Here is a 26,082-nt window from a genome sequence, read left to right as displayed (position 1 = left end):
CGTCAGGAAGACAGGAACTATGTAGATCCACCTCAACCTCCCATCTCCAAATTCTTTATCCAATTCACATTTCTCTAGAAGTTCTCCCATACCAAAGATGCCAACTTCACCTCCTAAAAATGAGGCAACAGGATCAGTGCGTACTTTCTTTTCAAACCAAGAATTTCCACTGTTAAACACGTGTGTGTGTGTGTGTGCGCGCGCATATGTCTAAGCATATGCTTGCTGCACAGGGAGGCGACAGTGCACTGTGGGGTTCACAGCAGAGCTCCAAGCATAGTCCTGGACTGGGTTTGAACACTGGCTTCATTACTCTACCAGGGTTATCTTGGGCCAATTACCCAAACATACCAAACCCTGGTTTCCTCATCTGTAAAATGGAAACAGTAAGTCCCCACGCTTCATAAAGTGGGTTTGAGGGGATAAAAGGAGACAATGTGTGGTGAGCTTGGCGAGTGCCTGGCATTGGAAGGACACGATAAGGGTTATTACTTCAGTGGGTGGAGACTGGGAGTTAAAGACAGATCCAGGTTCGAACCCGACCCTGCTGCACCCCAGTCACGTGACCCTGGACAAGTCACTGGTGTTTCCTCATCCCTGTCCAGGGCTGCCTCAAGACTGGCATGGGGTAATCTAAGCAGAGACATCTAGCAGAGCACCCAGGACACAATATGTGGACCAGAAACATCCGTTCCATTTCTGATGCTCCAGCCTCAGCATACTTGGGGGAGTGAGCAGAATTCATACCATTTATAGAGCTTCTGGTGGAAAGTACAGACCAGTAGAGAATTCTGCAAAACCTCTCTTATGAAACATAAAATATCTCTTACGAAACACAGTATCTCCAGACACACAATGATAATTGAGAAAAGTCATCGCAAAAGGGCAGCCAGAGAGGTCTGTTGTGATATTCTCAAAGAACGTACCTAAAATTTTAGAAAATTTCAGGTTAGATACGAATTCAAATGTAAGCAAGAAGATGAGCACTACTGTCCCACTGAGATGCCCTCACTATCCTCTCATTCTGCCAGAAAGACACAGTGACTTTGCCGAGGCTCACGGATGGTTTTAGGCAGGCTCCCCTCACTCATCGGGAGCTCAGCTAGCCGCTAGCCGGCAGCTGGGGAAAAGGAAGTAAAAGAGCCTCAAGCTATCACAGTGCCATCGAGGAATTCATGCGCAGAAGCCGCCCCCTTCCTTCCAAGATCACCCTGCATACACCAACGCAGAGCCCGTTTACTTTTAACTTCTAAATTATTCAGATATACTTCTTTTTCTGGTTCCCGAAACCACACAACAGATCGGAAGAATGTGTTACCTTAGAGGAGGGCAGCGTCTCAGGAAGGGAAGGTACAAAAATGATAAAGGGGTAGATTTCTTAAAATCCCACATTATCTGCGGTCAGTTAGCATAGTGGCAAACAGCACCGAGTCCTTGTTACCATATACTATATGCACCGTAGAACAACAGCATGAGGTACTAAGAAATATTTAATTTGAAGGAGAAAGAGTTGAGGGGCACTCAAGAGTTAAACAAATTACATGTTTTGATACTTAAAGAGGGAAACCTACAGTTCTCTGGGAAACCATTATCCAGAAGGGCTCATTTCCTCAATAGTTCCAGATGGTTCAGTGAGAAAACCATTGTTTTTAAACCAAATTTGTCCAAAATAATTTTCTTATTCTATAAACTATTCTTAAGTGCACTGATCTTAATTTCATGCTCTTTCATGAACAATACTAAATATTACATGTCCCAAGAGGGTTTAAATGAGCCTCTCCCTCTCCTATTATGAGCAACTTTGCTGGCCAAGGGTCCATTTCTCTGTTTCAGTTTCCCAAGGCAACTTAAACACATTTCTGGCTCTCCTGACCACTGAAGAATTGACACTGTAGCACAGGAGAGATTTTAAAAACCTTCACCACAGGGATGAGTGTCTCCCCACATCTTCACTAAAGCACGGCTGCTGATCTAACAGATCCCAGTCACCGGCTCACTGGTGAGCTGCAACAGACACCCGCTGGGTTGCTGCCTAGCCCCCTTCTTGATTATCCCAACTCCAACACCCCCCACAGTGAGAGCAGTGTGCCCCGATGGCGATTTTGTACGGTGTGACCGTTCCCTCTGGCCACAGCGGATTGTGGACCGAGGCAGGAGTCTGACCCATGCTGGGCTGACTGGAGTCCCTTCTCTGGAATTTGAATCCTCATCTCTTTGGGAGACTGACACTGTCACAATGTGTCAGCTCGGGAGCTCTGGATACATGATCAAAGAACTGAGAAAGTCGATGTACAGAAGGGGGAAGAGAGCAGTTTTCAGGGGCACATGTAAGAGCAGGAAAAGGCCATCTTCCAGTCCTCTCTCTGGGTCATTTGCACTGTTGTCTTTGGCTTCCACAAGATGCCACTGCATCCTTCAAATGGACTTCCCCGTTCTCCTTATGCCAACATGGGCTGTCTCTTCTTGCCATCAAAGGCCCCCGCGCTATGAGTCAGCACACAGCGTCCTGAAGAATGGTCAGAATTTGAAAACCTGCACTCCGCACAGCATTTAGTGTAGCCACACAGTGTCATTATGCAGCCATCTCTCTCTCCAGGACAATGTGACCACGCCTGCCCTTCCAGCCAGACGTCTGGATTTTCCTTACTGAATGTTCTTACTAAGAGACATTATAGTTAAGTGTCATTGCCTTGTGAATTCTTTACAGGTTTCTACTAATCTGTGACAAGTTCAGCAGGAATTTGAGGACAAACATAAGAGGAAGGAAGACACGAGTAGGCCACCGCCTCAGACAGGAACATGTCTAGGGAAGGTGCCATGTGGGAATGTCTCCGGGCCATCAAAATCTCCATTTCCTAGGAAAGCAACCTGCTGACCCAGACAAGACCAATGCCACACCAGCGGCTGCCTGGCAAAATGTCAGGCAGGAAGTCCCCCACTAGGCGAGGCTTCCTCTTTTTTTTTTAATTTATTTTTTTAATTTTTTGTTTATTGATTATGAGAGAGAGAACATGAGCACATGCATGCAAGCGGGAGAGGGGTAGAGAGAAAGAGGGAATCTCAAGCAGGCTTTGCACTGGCAGCACAGAGCCTGACATAGGGCTCGATCCCATGAACTGTGAGATCATGACCTGAGATGAAGTCAAGAGTCAGACACTCAACCAACTTAGCTGCCCAGGCGCCCGGTCAAAGGGCTGCAGCAGGGGTGCTTTGGGAGCGCGAGCAGGGTGCCCGCTGCAGGCTGCACGGCCAGGCCCTGCCCCCATGCCGTGTCCCGCGATGGGGGGCCGGTCTCCCTGATCGGACAGCCACCTGCCGCCAGGCTTCAGGCTCCCTTCCCAAGAGACCCAAACCCTCACACATCTCCTGCTTGTTGAGTGACACTTCAAAGTATTTGACCATAGTGTCTAAGCATGGGACAAAAAGATGAAGAGTGGAAAGCAGGATGTTATTTTTTCCTCCCTCCCATTTTCAAAACGTTAATTTTTACTTGGAGACTCTGAACAAGCCTGAAGGTTTTTGTTTCTGATTTTATTATTTTGTAAGAGCTTGGTTTTGCTTTCTAACTGGCCATGTCAACCAGAAGCAAAGAGCCAGAGGCTTGCTGATACCTAATGACTCCATCTGCTCTCAAGGCACAGAACTCAGAGCGAAGATGAGGCACCAGTGGCAAGCTCGCAGGGTGGGCATCAAAGCCTGTACAAAACACCGTTGTCCGTGAGACCCCTGGGCACAGATGGCTCCCTGACTTCAAGAGGGCACGGCTTCGGAAAGACCCTCAGTCCCACGGCCGGTCCCGGAAGTGTCTCCAGCCCCATGCTGTAGCGCTGTCAGGAGGCTGCATGAGCACCAGGGCCCCGGGCCCCCAGCCCTTAGTTAATAAACAGCCCATCAGGCTCCTGAGCATCACCCTCAAACGGAAAGCTAGAGATGTAAAGCTAAGCACTGTGCAATTAACTACTGCATTCTATACTGTACTAGAAATTACCTCTCCCACACACCTCTTGGCCCCAAGGGAAACAAAGCCTCAAGTAAAAAACACATTTTAACCTCAGGTTAGCAAGTATACAAGGTAGAGATTACACCAATATCCAAAACCTTAAGTTTTTGTGAGTATGTCTGTATGTGGGTATCTGTGTGTAGCTCTCTGTGTTTAAAAAGGTGTTGTTTTAAAGATAGTTTGTTCTTTTAAACTAGCTCTTTGATGTTATATAGTCAAAAGGAGTATGTTGAGATATCATAAAAATCTTTTCAATCTATGTAATTTTAAGATAATGGGATTTTTTTCATTTGTTAAAGTAAATATTAATAAGCCAATTTGTAAAGGTATGTTTTTACATTAGTAAACTTGGAGTGATCATTCTCTCCAGCTTTTCAAAAATTTTAATTCTTCTGTAACTCCCATGAATCTCGATTAAGTAAGGAAGGAAGGGAAGTTCAGTATTTGATGACAATCTCTGACTTCTGACAAACTCTCGAGATGTTACATATTCCAAATAAACTTGGACCAAAACACTGGAAATTCCCAGCAACTTGATCACTGTTCTATCAATTCCCCTCATGGCTACACAGCTCAAGGGTTACTTACTCCAGAAAGGCTTCCTTGATCTCACTCTGATACTTCTTGTTCTTATTTTAACACAATGTATCCATCTCCTTTATAGCACAGAATGTATTACTTTATAATTCCTATTTATTTTTATGTCTTTATCTTCTGAAACTAAAAGCCCCTCCGGGAGGGGACAGAGTCCATGTGGCAAGTGCCCCACTGCTTAGTGCCGTTTCTGACTTGCAGTGGTCCTCGCTGGGTGTTTGCAGAACGAATGAAGAAATGACTGGCATTTACAACAGTGGCCTAGAGCTGGACACAGCAGAACGTGTGCAGGCTCATTCCCCGAGGCCCTGGACTTCCAGCATTCCTACAAGTGACAAGTTCGTCCTAAAAGCTCAGGATGAATTTGGCTTTTTTGGAAGACCACACAGCTTGGGAATCACCTCTACCCTGAAAGAAAGTCTTTCGTGCAGCCCGTTTCTAATTATCCTAAAAGTCACTGCAAAGTGTTGAGACCAGTCAATGCTCATTCGTTTCAACTGATTTCACCAGAGTGAATACGTGTATAAAGCGTGCAAGTGGAAACACACGGGAAGATGGGGACACAACTGGTATACGGGGAACTGTCAAAAGGCCAGTTATGTTGGGCTGCAGGAGACAGCTGCAATAGTATTTCGCACCAAAAACATGAAAGCAGTAAATGAAACGTCTATCTTTCAAGGAGCAGAAATACAAATTTTCAGAGGGCTTTTTTGTTCCCTGAGGAAAGATTTTCCTTATTAAGTGGGGATATTTTCCCTACAGTTCGTTGTCCTATGCTAGTTCAGAGGCAAGAGAGTTCTCTGGCCTTTGTGCTCCATGCATGGTCATCTGAGCTCAAAGATCTAATTTAACAGGACTTTTCTTTTAGGAGGCCAAGAGAGGGTTAAGTTCCACTGTGTACCTAAGAGAAATAAACCCTCTCAAAATACATCTTCACATTGGAGTCACGATATCTTCCCCTCCTGGGTGCTGGGTTCCATTAAGCTCCACCTCACTGGAGAGGAGATCAGGAGGGATTTAGCTAATACTCAGCAACTTCCCTCCAAACTGAAACCAGTTGCCTGAGATTTCACGCCCCGTCGTTGGCAGGATCAGCTCTAATCAAACGGTTTATCTGTCACTGGCTTGTTTCTAAGGTGAAGCCAGCACTAGTGTGGATGCAGCGTGGCCAACAAGGGGCTCACACCAGTGGAGAACCAGATTCCCTAACCAGAGGCGGTCACGCTGGGTGGAGAAGGGGAGGCTGGAGACGATCTACACAGGAACTGAAAAATAGCCACGCTGTCTACCTGTCATTTTCAAGACCGTACAGGTGCTTTAGTAAGTTCTGTGGAACCACTCCCAGAACGGGGACTACAAACCTGTAAACATAAAGGAGACTTGAGTCTCTTCAGCAACACTGGGAGGCAGTGCAGACCACAGAAGAGCAAAGCAGACCAGGAAGTAGGGCCACGGACACAGGGTGTCTCAGAGGCCTAAGGACCCAGCACTTTCACTGGAGTGGGGAACCGGAGATCTACTGGCTTTAAAGGACCTGCCCCAGGCCACACAGTTCAGGAAGGGGCTTCTCTCAGAGCCTGGGTGGCCTCGTTCTCAGTCTAAGTGCTTTCCACAGCACAATGCTCAGTTCCCCGGGTCCTTTCTCAGCCACTGCTCTGGTTTTCAAGGATAGCAGGTCGTTATCGGTATCGCCTTCTGAGAAGGGCCTTCGTGAGCATCACACCCAAAGCAGAACCCTGCCCAAGTCAGTCCCTGTTTTATTTTTATTACTGCACTCCTATTTTTCTGTTTACTTTTTAATAACCACCCTCAGCAATGTGAGCACTACAAAAGCAGGGACTTTCTCTGCCTCACTCAACACTACTTTCAGGTCACAGGACGCTATCTGGCATTAGTTAGGGGCTCAGTAAGTGCTCAACGTTGACTAAACAAGTCAACTACTACCCTTACGGGAGTTTCTGAATTCCCAAAACAAAGGGGAAGAGTGGACAGCACGGATACCACCATTCCTGATTTCCTGAAATCCTTATGAATGCAAATCAGAGCTCCTCTCTGCTCTACAATTCTTATCAAATGACTGCCAGTGCTGCCTTCAGGAGGAGGACAGTGTGGAGGACAGTGACTTCAAAGGCTGTGGGACTGGCCCAGCAACAAGAGAAACACTGGGGACTCTGATTAAGTGAAGGAAACCACCAACTGCAGCAGCTGCTGAGAAGTGGGGTGGGGGGGGGTAGGGGTAGGGGGCACTTTCCTTTTTTTTCTGGGCTAGAGTAGAAAGGACACTTTAACTTTTAGAAAAAATACGGAAGTGACCGGAAAGCACAATGATAGCTATGACATTAAAAAAGGATGTGTGAGATAAATTGTAGGACTCAAATATACCCCACCTAATCTAGTCTAAAATACTATATACCATGTTAATCGTTAAGGACACAAAACCAAACCAGGAAGTATAGACACATATTTTTTGCATGATTTGTAACAGAAGTGGCATTAAAAATTTTGGTGCAAACAGAAGATGGAGTGAATCAATGAATGTCAGTCCTCAGCACACTGCACTTGTGAGGGTTTTTCCATTTAGAGGCAGAGCATGGAAAGGCTGCTGTCCATACCTAAGGGTTAGTGATTAAAAGGACAACGTTCTTTAAAAAGAAAAAAAAAAAAAGAATGCAAAAATAAAGTACAAAAGCATGTGTATGTGCTTGCAACCAGAATACCTTTACTACGACACAGGGCCTGCGACTGTCCTCTCTGTGCTCTTAATGACCAAGCCGGGAGGCCAGCTCAGAAGAGGTTCCTCCATGAACAGCCATTAAGTGGAAGTAAACATGGACATCGTCTGTGATACTGGTTTTTGGGTCCTTTGGTTGGTCATCTATACGAAGGGCAGATCCTCTTTTCAATCAGGGAAAAGGCTGCCACTCAGTATTTAGAAGCATTTTGATATCATTAAACTATAATGATGGCATTGGAAGAACCTGGGGAATCTGAATAAAGATCATGAAAGTTTCACAGAGGAGAAGGCAACTGAGGTAGGTCTCAGTGAGGGTAGAGGGAAGAAGGAAGGCATATAAGATAAACAACCACAGGCCCTAGGTGCTACTCCCGTTGTACAGTTGAAAAGAAAGACTGAAAAGCTGAAGTAGATTGCCCCGGCAAACAGCTGACTGAAAATTTCTATTTGGCATCAAAATGTCTATAACTTTCTTTGGGAAAGTCCACTGAAATTTCAGCACCAAAGTTAAGTTCTACAAGAGGAAGCAGGGGGTCATCTGGTTCTAGCCAAGAACCAAATCTCTGCATGCTAACGCTCTCTCGTGAGGAACACTGCACATGTATCCCTTGCGTGGCAGGGGAAAACAGGCTTTCCAAGCACAGGGACAGCATGTGCAGTGCCCGCGGTGTATGTGGGGAACTGCTAATAATCTCGTTTGAACTGAGCACAGGACTCATAAGGGCTAGGTTGCAGATGAGCAAGAGGGACCGCAGGGAAAACCCAGGACGGGGCAGAGTAAATAGATCTGCGCTGAGTGGTTTGCACTTTGTCAAACAAAAAGCACTGACCATTTTTTAAGTTGGGAAGTGACACAATCAATTCGTGTTTTGGCAAAACCCCCCCGGGAGCAACACGGAAGATCAACTGGCAGAAAGGAAGCCTGGAGGTGGGAAGATTTCTGCAAAGGCTATTCTAATAATCCAGACGGCAGGCTTGAGAACCTCAGCAAGGACTGCAGCCATGATGAGTTAAGAGGGAAGATTCAACACAGGCCAACAATATCTGTAGGACCTGGGTGTGGGCTGCTGGAGAGGGAGCAGAATCAAACGTAGCTCCTCTGGGAAGAGCTGCCACTGGGAAAGAGGTCAATGCGCTATGAATTCAAAGGTCAGCTAAATTTTAAGGTTTACAAAAGCCAGGTTCCCACCAGGGCTGGTGGCTCAATCGATCAAAAATATGGTCACTACAGTAAAAAGACAAAAACAAAAACAAATCGACAACTACACATTACCTATAAATACTTGACCAGGATCTAGCAATGGTTACCAACAGAGAAAAGAGCCTGATAGCAGAATAGAGTTAATCGAGTCCCCACCCAGATTTTTAAATAACAGGGGGAAAAAAAAAATACATAAAGTCCCTCCTTCTCACAAAAAACAGATATATTACTTTTAAGTATCTATATATCATCTCAACTGAGAAGTCTCTACGGAGCAAAACCTTCCAGGTCCTGTGCCAGAACGGGTCTGGGTGCCCCACGTGCCACCCAGGGCTTTTCAGAGTAAGAGGGCATTTTGCTTGCTGGTTCTGTGGTTTGTTTCTTAGAGCAGGCAGATTTGCCACTGGTGGTCAGTGCGGAATGGTGAAGAGTTAGGGGAAGGGGAAGAAAGATTAGAGGGGCAGAAGGGGAAGGAAGAAAGAGAGAAATGCATACCATATTGCAAAAACATAGCCGGTATAAAAACCATCAGATTTTCTTTAAGCGCTAATTTGATTTTGGTGGGGTTTCCTCTTTAAAGGAGCAGAGTTGAATGCATCAGTATGAGCAAGGAGATTCACAAGCAAGTGCCTCTGTTTATAACTAACGTCAGCAGTAGGACCAGAGAGTCGTTCTTACCATGTTTCAGATGTAGGCAGCTGTCATTCTGGGACCTGTACCTGCAGAAAATTGTGTCTTTAACAAATTTTTACTGAAGAGGTTTTTGTACATTCCAAATACGTAGTAGCTACAACATCAGGTTGGCTCGTTGGCTTTACTTTCTATGGTTCTTATACCAGCCATTTTTATTTGTGCAGTACAAGTAGTGGCCTTACTTTTAATGAAAGAAAAAGGGGAAATAAATAGGACCTCACTCACTGATGCCTTGAATGAATGTCCGGGAAAGATAAACCCTGCTGTCATCATGTTTTCTACTTTCAGAAAACCCAAACCACAGAAAAGGTAGCATATGATAAAATCAGGATAAAAAACTGTTATTGTAAGGAGTTGTGCAAATGGAAACACAGCAGAAGTGCTACGGAGGGTATAGACAATAAAAGCAAAAACAAGACAAAACACCAACAGGATTCCAGGTGACAGGGTTTGGGGAAGGAATGTGTAGACGTACCTTCACGCACTCACATTGAAAAGAAAGGTCTTTTAAACATCTTTAAAGCATTTCAGGAAGGAAAGCAGAGTTTAAAACATCAGAGGTTACAGTTGCAGAACAAAAGCAGTGTGTCGAAGATGCCGACTACTTTCAAAGGTATTTGTCAGAAGCAGAGAATTGACTAGAAAGTCACATGGTGCCTACCTGATGTCGACTCCTGGAGTTTCTCTCTCTTCCTCTTCTTTTTCTTACCCTGGAAGAAGCCAGGCACATGGTCATGTTACACACTGGACTATGAACACATGGACGAACGGGATACAAATGTACAAAAGGCAAGAAGTCAACCAAGAAGGGTGCCTCATTCTCTCCCTTTCCCATCTACACCTAGACACACAGACCGAGAGAACGAGAGAAAATTGTCACCTCTTTGTGACCTTTGTCCCTACAGCTTCTTATTGAGTATCAGTACTGACAGTGGAAGTGGTTTCCCAAAGCCACGCCAGGCTGAGGAGGTCCTAGGGCCGTGGCACCAGATACCCGTTCAGAGAAAGCCCACTTAAGGAGGCAGCCTATCACTGACCACCACGCTGGGAACCCACTTCCGGCAGTTCATGATCAATCTTCCTTCCAATGAATTCTACCATGTAATTAAAAGTACATGACATTAGCTGAGGACCTCTTGTCCCCACGGCACAGGTATGACATGATCAAGGATAGTGGCAGCAAGGTAAGATAGAACCTGAGAAAATGGAAGGTAATTTCAAAGGCTGAATTTCTGGCAATCAAGGACCTTGTTTCCTAAAACAGACACGAAAACGTGCAATCTTAAATACATTTGCAAAATCACCTTCACAGATTTACAATTTTAAGTTCCATTTATACTGGTCTACTCTTGTTTTTCTTCATGATTTCCCCTAAAACATCACTGTAATAGGTAGGGCAGAGACACAGTATCTGTTTGATTTACGTGAACAGTAAATGGCCAACCTGGATTAGGATAGTACTTTCAAATAACTTTAACAGAACACATATCTCATCCAATATCTCTATCTTATGGCTGCCGTAATAATCACATGAACAAGGAACAAAACGTAAAACTCTAAGATTACACTGAACATACTATGTGTCTATATTTTTACGCATCTCAGAATAATTTTTCTTCGTGTCACATGACCTTGACCACTGAGGCTTTAGAGCCTAGTAAGGCTGACTCACACTGTCCTCACAAAGAGCAGATATTAGCGACCCTGGAAAATGGCATATCGGAAATAATGGAGTTCTCGTTAACATTATTATTAAAGTACTCTGGGAGAAGGGGAGCAGACAGAGGGAGAGTATGCTTCTCACGGGCTTCCCCGGTCTTCATTTCAAACGGCGTTACTGTGGTTTTCAGAAGATGCTATGACGTTGCTTCATGTGTCAGGAACTTCCTCCTCCCTTTCTCCTCCTAGCTCCCGTTTGCCCTTTAACATCATCTCAAGTGCCAGCTCTTCCAGGAAGCTTCTCGGCTCCACCCCACCTCCCTATCCCATCCGCCCCTCCCCTCCCCCCTCCGGCAGACCTCACCTCCTCCCAATGCCATAACTGGCTGTGTCCCTGAGCCCCCCTCCAGACGGCCCCTGGCTCCAGATCACAACCTGAGTGTGTCAGCCTCCTCTGCAGCCCTGTGTATGTCCAGCATGTGTGACTGTGGCCTGAGGTGGAGGACTGCCAATGCTTTGTGAAATAGCCTCTACTGTAGTCTAGGTATAAAACAGTGTTATGAGAGAACCAACATTTTATGGTAGACAAAAAGACCGGAGTAGTTTGGATGTACTCGTGTCAACGTACACAAAAAAACTCATTTGTGTGCGGTAAATATAAAAATATTTTTCATTAAAATATTTAATTATAGTTAATACTGGGATTATGAAGCATTAAATTTAAAAGCTCTAATACAAATATCTGACTGAGCTCACCTAAGAAAATATGTGTGCTGCTGATTTATGAAGACTTCAGTTATAAAATCATGATGCTGTAGAATAGAGCATGTTAATATTAAATAGTTGAGACATAATATTTAATGTGATCTCAGTAAGGATGAGGATGCATTCTGACACTAACTGCTACGATACAAGACATGTATCTTGTTTAGACTCCATTTCTATGTTGTTATTTTAAGAATAATTAGCTAAAGTGTATCATTTGATTGACTTCTGTTTGCCTTAGTAATTAATAGGCTTATTTTTATTGTTATAAAAAATGATGTTAACAAAGCTGGGTTTTCCCTTCATTCCGGGGGATCCCACAATCAAGTTATGTGAAACAATTTCCTTTAAAAATTCTGCAGGAGAAAACCTTTAAAGGTAAATTCACATTATACTGGATTTCTTCAACACTACTTTCTTCTCATCTCTCCATATGGACGAAAGGAGAGAGAGCGAGAGGGACAGAGTATGTATGTGTTCATCTCTTTTTAAAGCTTTATCCTTTACCTAAGGGTCAGAAACAGAACCTTCACTCAAAGACATTCAACAAGCAGTGCTAAATGTATACAAATCCACAGCACAGCTCCTCCGTGGGTCACATCTGCCCAGAAAGATGCTAATTACTGCCCAGAAAACAGAAGCACGGTTCAGGGGAGAGAACTCTTGCCCTAAAGCAGTCTCCTTAAGGCCCCAGAAAGACCGTGCCAGTCTGCTGCACAGAAGGCAAACTGCACAGATTCGGACAGTCCGGGAGGGCCGGGTAATAACCAGCAGCTTAGCCACTACCTGGCCCTGGACCAATGACTTAACCTGTCCGACCCCTCGATTTCCCTCATCTATGAAGTGCAATAACACTGTTTATCCCCCCGAATTATTATGAGGATTAGAAAACATCACAGAAGACACTTAAGACAGTTCTGGACAATAGGCACACGGCAGTTAGTACAACGGCCAGACGGCAGCTCACGAGGGTCCGATGAGCTGCTGCTTCCAAGTAACAAAGAGCATGGCCCCTCCTTTCTTCGTCATGGTCGCAGCCACCGTTCAAGCTCCACATCCCCACCAGCAGTGACTTTTTTCAGAGCACGTTGCAGGAAATAAATGTGTTCCCTAAGTCTTGGTGTCCCATTTTATGGGACGTATGACCTCAGACATGCAGCCAACAGGACCATCGCCCCCAAGGGTCACACGTTAAATTAGATATCGATTAACGGCTTCACCTTCACTCTTTTTAGAAGGGACAATTCCTAGACCGAATATTAAAACTGTCCTAGCTGGCTTTTCTTTTTTTTTAAAAAAATTTTTTTTTTAATGTTTGTTTATTTTTGAGAGAGAGGATAAAGCACAAGCCGGGGAGGGACAGAGACAGAGAGAAAGGGAGACACAGAATCCGAAGCAGGCTCCAGGCTCTGAGCTGTCAGCACAGAGCCCAATATGGGGCTCAAACTCATGAATGATGAGATCATGACCTGAACCAAAGTCAGACGCTTAACCGACTGAGCCACCCAGGCGCCCCCTGGCTGGCTTTTCTAATGCCAGGCTCACATGGAGCACAAAAGTGATCTATAAAATTTTAAATTAGGAGCTTAAATAATCAAAACTGTTCCCTTCCATAAAATATAAAACTGAAATATATAATTTATAATACACTTTCTCAGTAATAGTCTTTGCTATATCAAGACCACGTTAGTAAATTGTTCAAATTCTAAAGTAATAAAATAAAGTAAGGCCCTATAAATGGGGTATTTTTGGCCAATTAGTAAAACTTAAAAAAATATAATACCTATTCCATCTGAATAAAATACATAATAGATATCAAGGTATGTTAAAGTGAAACAAAAAATTTTTTTAATTTTATTTTTGAGACGGCAAGAGAGAAAGAGAGAGAGTGAGCATGAGCAGGGGAGGGGCAGAGAGAGAGGGAGACACAGAACCTGAAGCAGACTCCAGGCTCTGAGCTGTCAGCACAGACACCAACGCAGGGCTTGAACCCGTGAACCGTGAGATCATGACCTGAGCTGAAGTCAGACACTTACGGACTGAGCCACCCAGGCGCACCTCCCCGCCAAAATTTTTTTAATCCAGTTTTGATTAGCCTGTGGCAAAACAGTCACTTGAATATATTCTTTTTAAGAACTGTAAAATAATATCCTTTTGAAAAGAAATTTGACAGTGTCAAAGAGCCTTTAAAATATATTAACTCAACAATTGCACTACTGTGAATCTATCCTACAGAAATAGCAGCCCTAAACACAGAAAAAAAACTGTTATGCATGGATACCTTCATTGTAGGATTATTTCCAATCACCAAAAAAAAAAAAAAAAAAAAAAAAGCAACCTAAATGTCTAAAAAACAGGAAAAAATCGTTAATTGTGATATTCACTCAAAATACTATATAGCCATTAAAATCAATATGTAGAAACACTATGCCAGGGGCGCCTGGGTGGCGCAGTCGGTTAAGCGTCCGACTTCAGCCAGGTCACGATCTCGCGGTCCGTGAGTTCGAGCCCCGTGTCGGGCTCTGGGCTGATGGCTCAGAGCCTGGAGCCTGTTTCCGATTCTGTGTCTCCCTCTCTCTCTGCCCCTCCCCCGTTCATGCTCTGTCTCTCTCTGTCCCAAAAATAAATAAAAAAACGTTGGAAAAAAAAAAAATTTAAAAAAAAAAAAAAAAAAAAGAAACACTATGCCATAACAGAAAAATGCTTATTATATATAAGAGCAAGCATGACACAAAAGTGTATGTTATACCCACACGTACTTATATCCAAGTAAAAAAAAAAAAACATATACGCAGAAAAAATACCTGGAAGATACCGTAACTAGTCATTACTAATGTTGCCTTTACATGAGGAGATTATGGGCTTTTTTTTTTTTTTTTTTTTTAATTTTTTTTTTTCAACGTTTATTTATTTTTGGGACAGAGAGAGACAGAGCATGAACGGGGGAGGGGCAGAGAGAGAGGGAGACACAGAATCGGAAACAGGCTCCAGGCTCCGAGCCATCAGCCCAGAGCCTGACGCGGGGCTCGAACTCACGGACCGCGAGATCGTGACCTGGCTGAAGTCGGACGCTTAACCGACTGCGCCACCCAGGCGCCCCGATTATGGGCTTTTTAAAAAAATCTTTTTCAACATTTAATGGGAAGGTTTTTTTGGATTAAAGTTTTACCTAAAAAAATGTACTATATAACCAAAGGAAAAAAAAATCATGATCGCTCAAAGCTTGCAAATATATCCAGGAAATCTTTATTATAAAGTTCACTAACTTCCAAAAATAGGAAGTAGTACCAGCAATACATATACAGTAGTCCCCGCCTGCCTGTAATTTTGCTTTGCATGGTTTCAGTGGCCCCAGTCAACCAGGGTCTGGAAGCAGAAGGTCTTCCTCCAGACATAGCGTCAGAGGGTCAACAGTAGCCCAACACAACATCACAGCCTAAGTCAGTCACCTCGCTTCATCCCATCACACAGGCATGTTGTCATCTCACATCATCACAAGGAGGATGAGTGCGGTACAAGAAGATTTACTGCTAATCGCTCACTGTGCCTAATTTACAAACGGTATCATAGGTGTGTGTGCACAGAAAAAAACATATCTACAGGGTTCAGTACTATCCGTGGTTTCGGGCATCCACTGGGAGTCTTGAAACGTATCCCTGTGGGTAAGGGGTGATGGGGGGGCTACTGTAGCCTGAAACACATTTCCCTCACAAAAGTGGCCGAAAGAAAGAATGGGTGAGAGGAGAGAGCTGTTGGTAGGATGAAGAAGGAGCTTACATAATTGTCTCTTGCAGACCAGCCTGGATAGAGCTGCATATGTAGCTGTCTTTCCTTCCGTGCTAATTCATAATATTTAGCCTGCTCTTCACGGGAGAGGGCATGCCACTAAAACAAAAAGAAGAAGGGAAAAAAAAATTAAATGAAAGTAAAATAGCAACAATATTATATATTTCATGTTTCAAACATTCAAGAATGAAGATAATAAGCACTTAGACTCTGATTTATTTTTAAATGGCAGAAGAGCAAGAGCGGCAGAAATCCACTTGGGAGTCTGGTGGCGAGAGTGAAACTCAAACTTTGCTCTCTCTATCCTGTTCTCCAGTATCACATGAAACACATCAAAGGCAATTAAAGAATCCGAAGTAAAATGATCTGTCACTCACCCTTTCTCTTTTCCAATATAAATTGGAGAGAACTTTCACTGGTGACCTCAACACCCAACTCAGCCCTTTCTCATAGTTTGTACCATATTCTGATATTTGAGACTGAGCACCATGTATTTATGCAAAATGTGATAAGTTCCAGATGTCTTTTCCACCCAGATGCATCATCACCTCACACGGACACTTCCCACTCTGTCATATGAAGAGTCTGAAACCTTCATCCTATGAGCCAGTCTACAAAGCAAGACCTCAAGTCAGTCTGTCTGATTCCCCTCACCCTCTCCTCCTACTTGTAGAAATCCCACTGTCTAGAGGGAGCACACGGACAACCCCGTACAACTGCACGTGTACTCCTTACGGCTATGGTTTTAGCTTCCTTCTGATGGGAAGCAAGGAGCGTTGTCCAGGGTTATTCTGCCATCTAGAAGCTGACCCTGTAGTATCTAATTTAAAGAACGTAAGGGCTGATACCCTGCAAACTTTCCATGTCCCTTTTAATAGTTGCCATAATTATGTATCACAGTAAAACAGCTTATGTGGGCAAGGCATCCGTTTGGGAATTTAAGTGGCTTATGTTTGCACACAACTTGCTCCAGGTCCCCTGGCAGGCAGTTTTCAAGTATTTTCCCCACTTCTTCAATGCCAGGATTTACCAGTGAGCCTTCTGGGAGGAACGGCTGGGCACTGGAGGGACCAACTGGCCAGAGGGGATGGCACGGAGGCACGGGAGAACAGACCTGACCCACACCACACACGCCCACGTTCTGGGTTAGCTCCCGCCTCCCCACTCCTGCTCACCCCCAGCTCTAGGGTGCTAGGAGATTCTTTCCCATTCATGGCTGCCCTGCCTATTGATTTTAATTTCCCTGTCATAGTTTTAAAAAGTAAGAGAAAAGAAAGGTGTGGCTAAACTGGGGAAAGGATGGAGGAGTGAGGGAGAGAGGCGATGAGAGAGAAAGAGTTCTCCTGGAAGAGACTAAGTCCTCCTCAGTTTGGACCCGGCTCCTGCGATAAGGCTAGGCAGCGTTCCTCAAGGAACAAACACCTGCTGCTCCCATTTCTTAAAAGACCAGGAACCCAATCTCAAGAGCACTTCAAGCACCTTCTGCCACATCCCACCCACCTCCCACTCCAGCCTCCGACACAGGCAGTGCCCAGGGGCAGGGCAGGGGATTCTGGCTCCTCTGGAACCAGTGCTTCTGTGCCTGGGCCTCTGCGTTGGATAGGCCAGACGGCTTATTTTTTAATTGCTTTAGAGGTGCCGAGTATCAAGTAGCTAAGAAGCATGACTCACAGCAGGACTTGGTCCCGCTTGAAGGCAAATCAGGTAGTATGTTTTTCTTTTAAAAAATGATGGGGGGGGGGGGGGGACAGGCACTGGGGAGGCGGCAAGAAAAAAAAAAAAACCTGAAAAAAGCTACGTGAGACACAGTTCTTTGTACTAGCAGAGTAAGCACAATTAGCAAAATCAAGCCGAAGAAGGAGGCATGTCTGGGGCAATAGTGTGAGTTTGAACCAGGCTTCTACCAACTGCTGGCTTACCTAAGTCTGGAACACTGACCCAGTGCTAGAGACTTACACAAGAAGGGAAACCAAACTGGACACAGTGGAAAAGATCAGCCTTGACTGTTTGTTTGTTTTTGAGAAAAGACTAACCATCAATATCTACACAGTTCTGGTGCTAAATATGATTGGCAAAATGTTAACCAAAATGTTAACCAAAAAGGAACAAACAGGGAGACAAAAAGGGGAAAAAAAAAGTAAAAGCATGCTTTTTATAAATGTGTTTATTCATTTGACAAGTCAGAGTGCTCTTATACCAATGTAATATATATCAGTATAATTTCACACAGTTTATGGCAGCTTTATAACTTGTTGAGAAAACCTGGAATAAGTTTTATAAAACTTCTCTCTCAAAATACGTATGGAGGTTGGGTCTTCCACGAAATCAACCAGTTATTTTTCAGCTAAAACAGGACACAGGTTGACAAAACTGAGCAAAATGCAAGGAGAAAAAGCAGGCCACAAACTATATACTTGAATTTCCAATTGCTTTTAGTTCCCTGCTATTTCTAATGCATAAAATCTACCCACATATAAAAGACCATTTACCAGAGTAAAATGGTGGGTAAAGCAATGATGTTAAGGCTTTATTAATGTAAACGAAAACAAAAAAAATCTAGTACAAACTAGAAAGATAGTCTTTCTTTATAGGAATTTCTGCAACACAATGAGCTATAAAAATACTTTTCTATGTCTTGCTTATACTGAAAATTTGAGTTAATCTTTTAAAAAGCCAAATTTCATTCTCAAGATGTTGTTGGGAAAATACTCATTTAACTTGGAAAAAAAAGTTTATCGTTCCAACATAAAAAAAAATTCTGACAATAAATTTGCAATAAATGGACTTCCTTTAACACCCTGGAAGGTCTGAAAAGGCTTATTTTAAATTAAGATTTGTACTATTATTATTTATAACATGAAAAAGAAAACCTTAATTCAAATGACTGAACATTTCTTTTTTGAGATATGTTGATGATGAATAAGAATCAAAAGATAAAATGTTCTAGGATGGATTTAAGTTCCACCTTTAAGAATTCTAATTATCTCAGTGTAAAACACATGATTTTAAAGCCAGGAACTTTAAAGAAACAGCAAGGACTACCCTGCCAGAGGGAAGTGATGAGAGGACAGAAAACCTGATCTTAATCAGAGATCTCAGAGACCTATAAATAGAAACAGGTGTCCAAATCAAAGACAGAGAGAGACCCCAAATGAGAACCATCCTTTAGGACACACGCTCTGATCTGGGGATCGTTAAGGGAGCTGAGAAAGTAGCAATTGTTGGAAACGTGCATTAAAAATAGGAAGCAAACCTCCGTATAATATCCTTACTTGCTCTCTTGAGCAGGAAAATAATTCCCACTGGAGGGCCAGGGGACCTTTAACTCAAAAAAGAAAAAAAGCTGAGAGTTTTATTCAAACTGAAAGAAGCACATCAACTCTTCTTTCCCTCCGGTTTCTTCTTTTAAAGGGTCAGGGGAATGGTCATCGGCCTTTAAGCTTTTAAGGTGAGGTTCCTCAAAGATGATGGGAATCATTTATCTGCTACGCTCTGGCTTGGGAAATCATTGTAATTATTGTTATTAAGTGTTTAAGAATCCACAGGGAGGGACAGTATTATACACAGGGCACCAAGAGAGCTATAATCTGCCACCACACCCTACCCCCTGAAACCCGGGTGTCCTGCAGATTGGAAATAACTGCATTTTTATTCTATCCAACAGGAATCAATAATGCAAGTAAGCTGGCTTCCCTCCATCTGTTCACATGGCCTGGAAACCTCCTGAATGTCTTATGTTACAAATGTTGAAGCTTATTAGGTTTGTATCAAACATGGTAAAAATTATCCACAACAACAGCTAAAACACCATCCTCTAAGTTTCACAAAGGTTGTCAGACCTTCTTTGCCTAAATGTTCATTTACAAATCATGAATTCCTTGAGAGGCTGCAAAAAACAAATACACGAGGTCGTGATTTAAGTAGCTATCACACATATATGAAGAGCATCAACAAATTAAAATGAAGCATTTCTAAAATTATAATTTCCCCACCATTCGTCAGATACCTAACGTTTTAAAACCATTTCAACCCTGAGAAAAGCACCTGGAAAGATTTACTAGCCTATGGGCCCGGTGGATGGAGAAAGAAAGTGTCCGTCCTACTTGTAGCCTACTTCCTGGTATACAGGTGATCTGAAAGATATCTTGGCATGGGTAAAAGAAGGAACGAAAAGAAAAGGGACAATCCAGAAATCATGCACATACACTTTAAGAACCAGAGAGCAATTTTTCTAGAATAAAGATTTCTCTGGCCCATATAAATTCTTCCAGTTAAAAGCTTCTGAGTAGAACAGATCCACTTCTGTCTTGGAAGGAGTGGCCACGTGCATTTGCCAGGGTTCTTGCAGAAGCTTGGCTGGTACTACATGGCCTTTCTATAGCTCCCTATGTGGGGCTAAGAGCTTTCTTGCTTCAGACGGTTGTTCACACACCTGTCACTGCACCTGGGGAGGGTCCGTCCATCTCTCCCCACTAATCACTTGGTTAACTTCTACTCCTCATTCAGGTCTCAGTTTGAATACTATTTTCTTAGAGGGGCCCTTCCCTAGCTCCCTGTTACTCTTTCTCATAGTCTTACTCTTTACGTTCACAGTATTTATCACAATTTTAATTAACCACTGGGTAATTATCTAATATCTGCATCCTGTCACAAACCTTTAAGTTTCATGAAGACAAAGACCATATCTATTTTATCCAGCAATTATTATCTAATGCCTACCAGAGTACCTGGTACATGAAAGACACCCAATAAATGATAACAGGGGGAATGGTTAACATTTACGGGAGGTTTTCTATGTGCTAGGTACAATCTAAGTTGCTTACGATGCACTCTATCATTTAATTCTCCTAAAGATTATTAGCCTATCTTGTTCTGTTACTTCCCAAAGTGGCTGGTGATTATATAAATACATTCTATGACTACCTTTAAGGAAACAGTTCCAAGGTCACCATAAAAATTTACATATCCGCTCACCCCCAGACTACTTACCCTTCTGCCCAGAATCTGGTTGATAGCTGCACTTTCTTTTAGAGTACACTCAGCTACAACATTCGCTCTCATTTCTTTCATGTATAACATAAAAGCGTTCAGAGGCTTCTTAATGTGAGGTCTTTTTGGCTCCTGTTCCTTTCTCTGTTCATGCTGAGGCTTCCTAAAAGGTGGTTGGGATGATGTGGGGGCAGGGGGCGGGGAGGGACAGAGGAAGGAAGAGATGGGAGGAGAGAAGCAGAGCACCTGTTCATGTCACCAGTCAAAGTCAGGCCAGGGATAACCCTCTAGAAGGGTTGTCAGAACAGCATTCACTTAGAAGAACAACTCATTGGGAGTAAGGATCCTTTGGTTTGAGAAAGTTTACCTATAGTTATGGAAGTGTTTGACACAAAATGTAAAAGGGTTTGTGAAGATGCTCCATCTAGGACCCTGAGGCTGAGCTCCTTGGTTATCTCAGGAAAAGCTGAACACATAGTATGGGTAGTTATTCCTCTTTCAGAACTGAGGTTCTTAACTTTTTTAGGTCAAGGGCCCCTTTGAGAAGCTAATGAAACTCTAGACTCACTCCCCCAAACAAATGCATGTTGGCTTTGCCTACATGTGCAGGGGTTTTATGGACTATCATATGCACCCTGCTACCCCAACCTCCCATCCTAGTCTACAAATCCTAGATTTAGAAACTCATTCACTAATCTCTTCAGGGAATTTAGTCCTGCTCTAACAGCCTGGGACAAACCCTGGCCCGACTGGGGGATCCTAGGCTTGGTTGTCCCTTTCCCTTGAATTCTGTGCTTTCGAAGCCTCAAGCAGGGTGAAGTGCGTGTCCAGAAGGAAATACATGGAACTTTCCGGCCTACTTCCCTCTGGTACCATCAGGTGCTCCCCAACAATCAGAACCCAATTTAAAACTTGGTAGTAGCTTTAGCAGCTCAAGATTATTCAATGCCCACACTCTGAAGATTACTCTGTTTTGGTGAGATTCCCTTGATCTTCTGGGGTCTGTGCTCCTTTCCAATCTTAAAATCAGCACAGTGAGAATCAAGCTGCCTAAACTCCTCAGGGTCAGAACTTTCAAGGCAGAGCTACACTGATTTTCATACTAAAAGAGAGGGGGAGATATTCAACGGTAGCAGGAAGAAACTGTGTTTAAATCCTCACAGTATCTTAAGGTATTCATAGGTGAAATCAGATGTGTACTCACACGTGCATTAGGTCACTGTCAGTGTGGGGATGTTCCTGTTTGACCTGAGGCGTTACGATAGCTGGATGAGGGATGCCAGTTGTGTGGGGACCAGGAGGACCAGGAATCATATGATGGGAAAACCTAAAAGAAGGAAAGGAAAGAAAGCATATGTACTAGTGGCTGTTGTAGCAAAAGGAGGCAGAACCCTGAAACATTCTACTAACTGCTAATGACTGAGAGTGAAAACACATCTTTATACACAGGAGTATTAACTACGAATTGGAGTGGGCCAATAATTAATTTCTTTCTGTATTCAGGTGGAAAATATTTATACTTATTCCTCATATAACAGGGTTTTTTTTTGTTGTTGTTGTTGTTTTGTTTTTTCAAACTAATAGAATCTGACATTTTTCCTGGGAGGGCTCTAGGTCCTAGAATTTAAAAAAAAAAAAAAAAAAAAAAAAAGTGACTTTTCTTGCAAAGCAGTTTTTAAAGAAGGATTCCAGTTTAGTGTAATTGCTGGAAATATAACACTTTATTAGGATTTAGCTTTTTAAATGATTTTTAAATAATAGCTAAAGACACCACATTAAAATATCTCTGCGTACATTCCTAAGCAAACCACCACATTAAATAAATCTTCTCATATTGTTGGCTTCTTTATTGATAGTAGGAGACAATGAGAAAACAAGGGACTGGAAGGGTTTTTGTTTTTTGTTTTTTTAAAGCCCCCAATTTAATAAAGTTGCCATCAACATCATTGAAAACAATCTTTTACACAGAAAGTAATGTTTGAGAGATCTAGCCTTATGGAAAATTGATAAAATTAAGGGGGAGGATACAGTTCTGCACCAGGTAAAAACTACGCATGCTAAAGGCTTTTCTCCCTAGTATGCTAAAGAGCATAAAAATTTTTTTTTTTTAAATATCCACCACCACACAAGCCAAAGGAGGGTAACTGCCATGCAAGAAAAATAAAAGAGAGTACTTTCAATAAACGCTTTGGATAAATTTGAACATCCTGTCGAAATTTTTGCTTTTCAAACTGCTTTAAAGTTAACATTTAATTCAACAAGAACAATGTTCTCAGATCTTTTATCACATCCAGCACAATTAATTCCTTCATCTGGGAGGGAAAGAAGGCACTCCACTTGGATCAGACACAAATTTTTAAAAATTAAGGAGGCATGGGAAAAATACAAATATTTGATTAAATAATGATGCTCTGCTACTTGGATCGTTTGCAAAGATACATGATGCTGGTTATTTGCATGGGAGAAAATCCTGTCATCACAGAGTTCTTACGATGTTAAAAGGGGTAAAAATATATTTGGGGGGGAAAGGTATTAACTTCATGCCCTCCCAACAAGCTAGATTTCCAAGTTGCTGAGCAAATAATGATTTTTTTAAAAAGCTGAAATCCACCCCAGAACTTGCGAAGTTCATACCTATGTAAGTAAAGATTCACGACCAGTTAGCAGCCCAACAGTTTGACTTCCAGCCCAGTACGGCTAGCTCCCCTGGACAAGCCACAGTGAACACACAGATGGTGCACAACAAGTGTGTGTGTACATCAAGCACAGGGCACAGACGCCATCCTCTCCAGAAGCAGAAGCATTACACAGAGCAGTGTGGCATGGCAGATCTCACAGAGCTTCGCTTGAACTAACATGTCCACACAGGGCCTGATTCACACACTAGGACACACACCCCGGATGGCCTGACAGCTCATAAGTGCCATTCATTCTCTTCTGACAGCCTTGGTCCAGGAAGGCTCTAGACTACCTGGGCATTTTCAAACACTGTCGCATTAAGCTGCTACAACTTTCCTCCAAGAAAGCAAATTACAGAACTCAGACCAAACCAGTCTTTATCCTTCCCCCTTCCCCCACTCCCAGAATATTTTGAATCAAACAAGCTCTTCTTATAATGTCTGCTTTCAGGACATTTCACATCCCACAGTCAGGAGGCAGTAAATTCTTTGGGACGCACAGTGTGGTGTGGCCGAGTCCATCTCCCTGAGGGGTGTGGCTGTGCTGGTGGGGTGCAGCGTTTGGCTCCTACCCAGGAGTCTCTGCGACATCTAGTGTGGGAGCCAGGCACACTGCACAGACAGACACGTGGCTGAGGTATGCACCCTCCTAGCCAACCGAGAGGCAAGCAGAGGCGCACACAATGCAAGCGCAGGAAGAGCAACTTGTCCTGGGCCCAGTTTCCGCCTCCACCTACCTGGACATGGAAGTGTCGACTGACAGTGAGGATGGGTAGGGTTGCCTGAATCCTCCCGTGATGGGATATACAGGCTGACCTTGCCTGAGGTCACAGAAGAAAGGAACCCATCAATGACAAAACACGAGTTACCAACCAGCAATAAGAGTTTGATGAGGGGAGAAGAGGGAGGGCTTCAAAAGAACTGTGTTGGGGTATTACAGACCACGGCATTTCTGCAGTCATCCAATGGCTTCCCTTCTTAACCTCCACCTGATCAAAGCATCATTTACCTTGAAGAGCTCCCACCCTCAACTTTAAAAACAAACCAGCCCATGAATTACCCTTCACCCCTTTCTCTCTCCCAGCCCCACTGATGCTCTGAACAAAACAGGCATGTGACAAATGTTTACGGAGTGTAACGGAACTGTGAGAATGGGGAGTACTCCTTTCAGAGTTTTGAGAACTTCAGGGAAGGAATGAGGGAAGGGAATGAAATTGATATAAAAATGAATAAACATTTTAAAAGCATTACACTCCCCCTACACTTTCGTATACTTATGCTACAGTCAAGAAATAAAAGATCAATTAATTGGAATTATTCCCTCTCCACTGTGAGAATTCCATCTCTCTTGTTTTTTTCCCACATCTCACATTTCTCATTTACACCATCTGTATTTCCAGCCTCCACTCAGCACAGGATTATTGCCACTAAGTAGTAAGTTCAGACAGAATAGTTGATGTAGGTTTGAAGGTGTATGCATAATCAGTTAAACAGTTATTGACTGAGAGATTTAGTGCTAAATAGAGACAGACAGACAGACAGCTGGAATTTCCATGGCAGGATGACACCTTCTTGCTGAAGAAGAGAACATAAGGGTGTCGAGTTAGGGAGACTGGGGCAAGGATAGGGGGCCTTGGGGATAGAGGACCAGATCAAGAAAGGAGAGGGTCCATTTCCTAAAGCTGGTGCAGTGTTTCTGTGGAGAGAGCAGTGGGGAGAGGATAAATGAAGAAAGGGTGGGGGGAAGCTGTGTGCTAATAGTAAGATGATAAAAATAGGCTACACTAAGCCTTTCTTCCAAAAATATATTTCCTCTCCTTTACCTTTATAATTTAAAAATTTTTGAAAACAGCAGTAAGAATTTTTTTAGACATAAACAAGAAAACAGAAAGTGTTTGCATTCTGAAAAAAGGAAGTCCAAACATCAGTTTTTCACTTGTCTGAACTCAAACTGGTGCTTACTTTATTAACATTCAAACGATGCTTTTGTAGTTTTGAATTTCTAGTTATTTGTCATTTACTTCACCTGCTCATTTTATAAGCAATGTGTCTAAGTTTGTTTCAAAAATAAGTTGTTCATAAAAAACTAGACAAGAAAAACCACACTGAGCACTCTGTACAGGCATAGCAAGTGCCCAAAGCCACAAATTGAATCCATAAACCTATAAGCTTCAAAGCAAATGCTACATAGTCATTTTCTACACATATTAGCAAAGGCATTCAATCCATTTCAAAGTCTGTATGTTTTTCAATCTTTCAAATTGAAATGAAATAAAGTTAGCACCTTGCTTGTTGATGTGAAATTTCTTCAACTCTGCAAGTGTTATCATTCATAAAGCTAATTTCCATGAATGGAAAGAAAAACATGTGTTCAAATGCCTGACTGAAGGTTGCAGGAAGGATCTTACCAGCCAAGAGGTGGGGTAATCTGTCCAACACCACCTGGAGACAGAGGATAAAAGGTAGGGATCTCAGGAGCTGGAGGATGTCTGGACATGCCTGTTCAAAAGAACAATGAAGGAGTAGAGTTTTCAGATTCACAGAACATTTGACTCTAAGGATAACAGAAAAGCAATAAAGTACTTTATGCCATTAATACTTAAGGTCTAGCACCAAACAATGTTTACCGGATGCATTTAATTGAAGTCTGTTAGCTTTTCTCAAGATTTCAAAATGTGAGAAATCACATCTTAAGATAGGACATCCTGAGGAACTCTTGAAAGAGTAAGTATGCTCTGTGTGACCATAATGAGATTTTCAAATTTTTTAGTTTGCCCTCATTATTTCACTTTGGTTAGGAAAATGGTAGACAATTGTTTTTGTGTAGAATGGAAAATGACAGCCTTCCTAAGTAGATGGCCTGCCATGACGCTCAAGGATTAGGTAAATTGCCACTTTCATATTTCCATTGGCTCCCTTACGGACACATAGATTTGGGAAATGTGATACCTCGGAGGATCAAAGATTAATTAGGAATCATCTT

General features: G+C 42.9%; 1 protein-coding gene across 4 annotated transcripts in view; it reads right to left on the bottom strand.

Annotated features, from left to right (window-relative positions):
* Positions 1–26,082, bottom strand: part of LEF1 (lymphoid enhancer binding factor 1) — a 122,602-nt gene that overhangs the window by 4,991 nt on the left and 91,529 nt on the right. Inside the window, exons 5-11 of one of the 4 annotated variants that reach the window (XM_086704435.1) lie at positions 25,508–25,598; positions 23,837–23,920; positions 21,626–21,748; positions 20,422–20,584; positions 15,424–15,531; positions 9,884–9,932; positions 9,208–9,248 (exon numbers count right to left, since the gene is read on the bottom strand). In XM_086704435.1, coding sequence (XP_086560561.1) covers positions 9,214–9,248; positions 9,884–9,932; positions 15,424–15,531; positions 20,422–20,584; positions 21,626–21,748; positions 23,837–23,920; positions 25,508–25,598 — 653 coding nt within the window. In that variant the 3' untranslated portion in view covers positions 9,208–9,213. The remainder of the gene's footprint in view (positions 1–9,207; positions 9,249–9,883; positions 9,933–15,423; positions 15,532–20,421; positions 20,585–21,625; positions 21,749–23,836; positions 23,921–25,507; positions 25,599–26,082) is intronic. The other 3 variants (XM_086704437.1, XM_086704434.1, XM_086704436.1) reach the window with 3 other exon arrangements.

This window comes from Puma concolor, chromosome B1 (genome assembly GCF_028749965.1).
Source record: "Puma concolor isolate L17-30 chromosome B1, mPumCon1.1.hap2, whole genome shotgun sequence".
NCBI classification, from domain to species: domain Eukaryota; kingdom Metazoa; phylum Chordata; class Mammalia; order Carnivora; family Felidae; genus Puma; species Puma concolor.
This window is presented reverse-complemented; position numbering and strand designations above follow the sequence as displayed.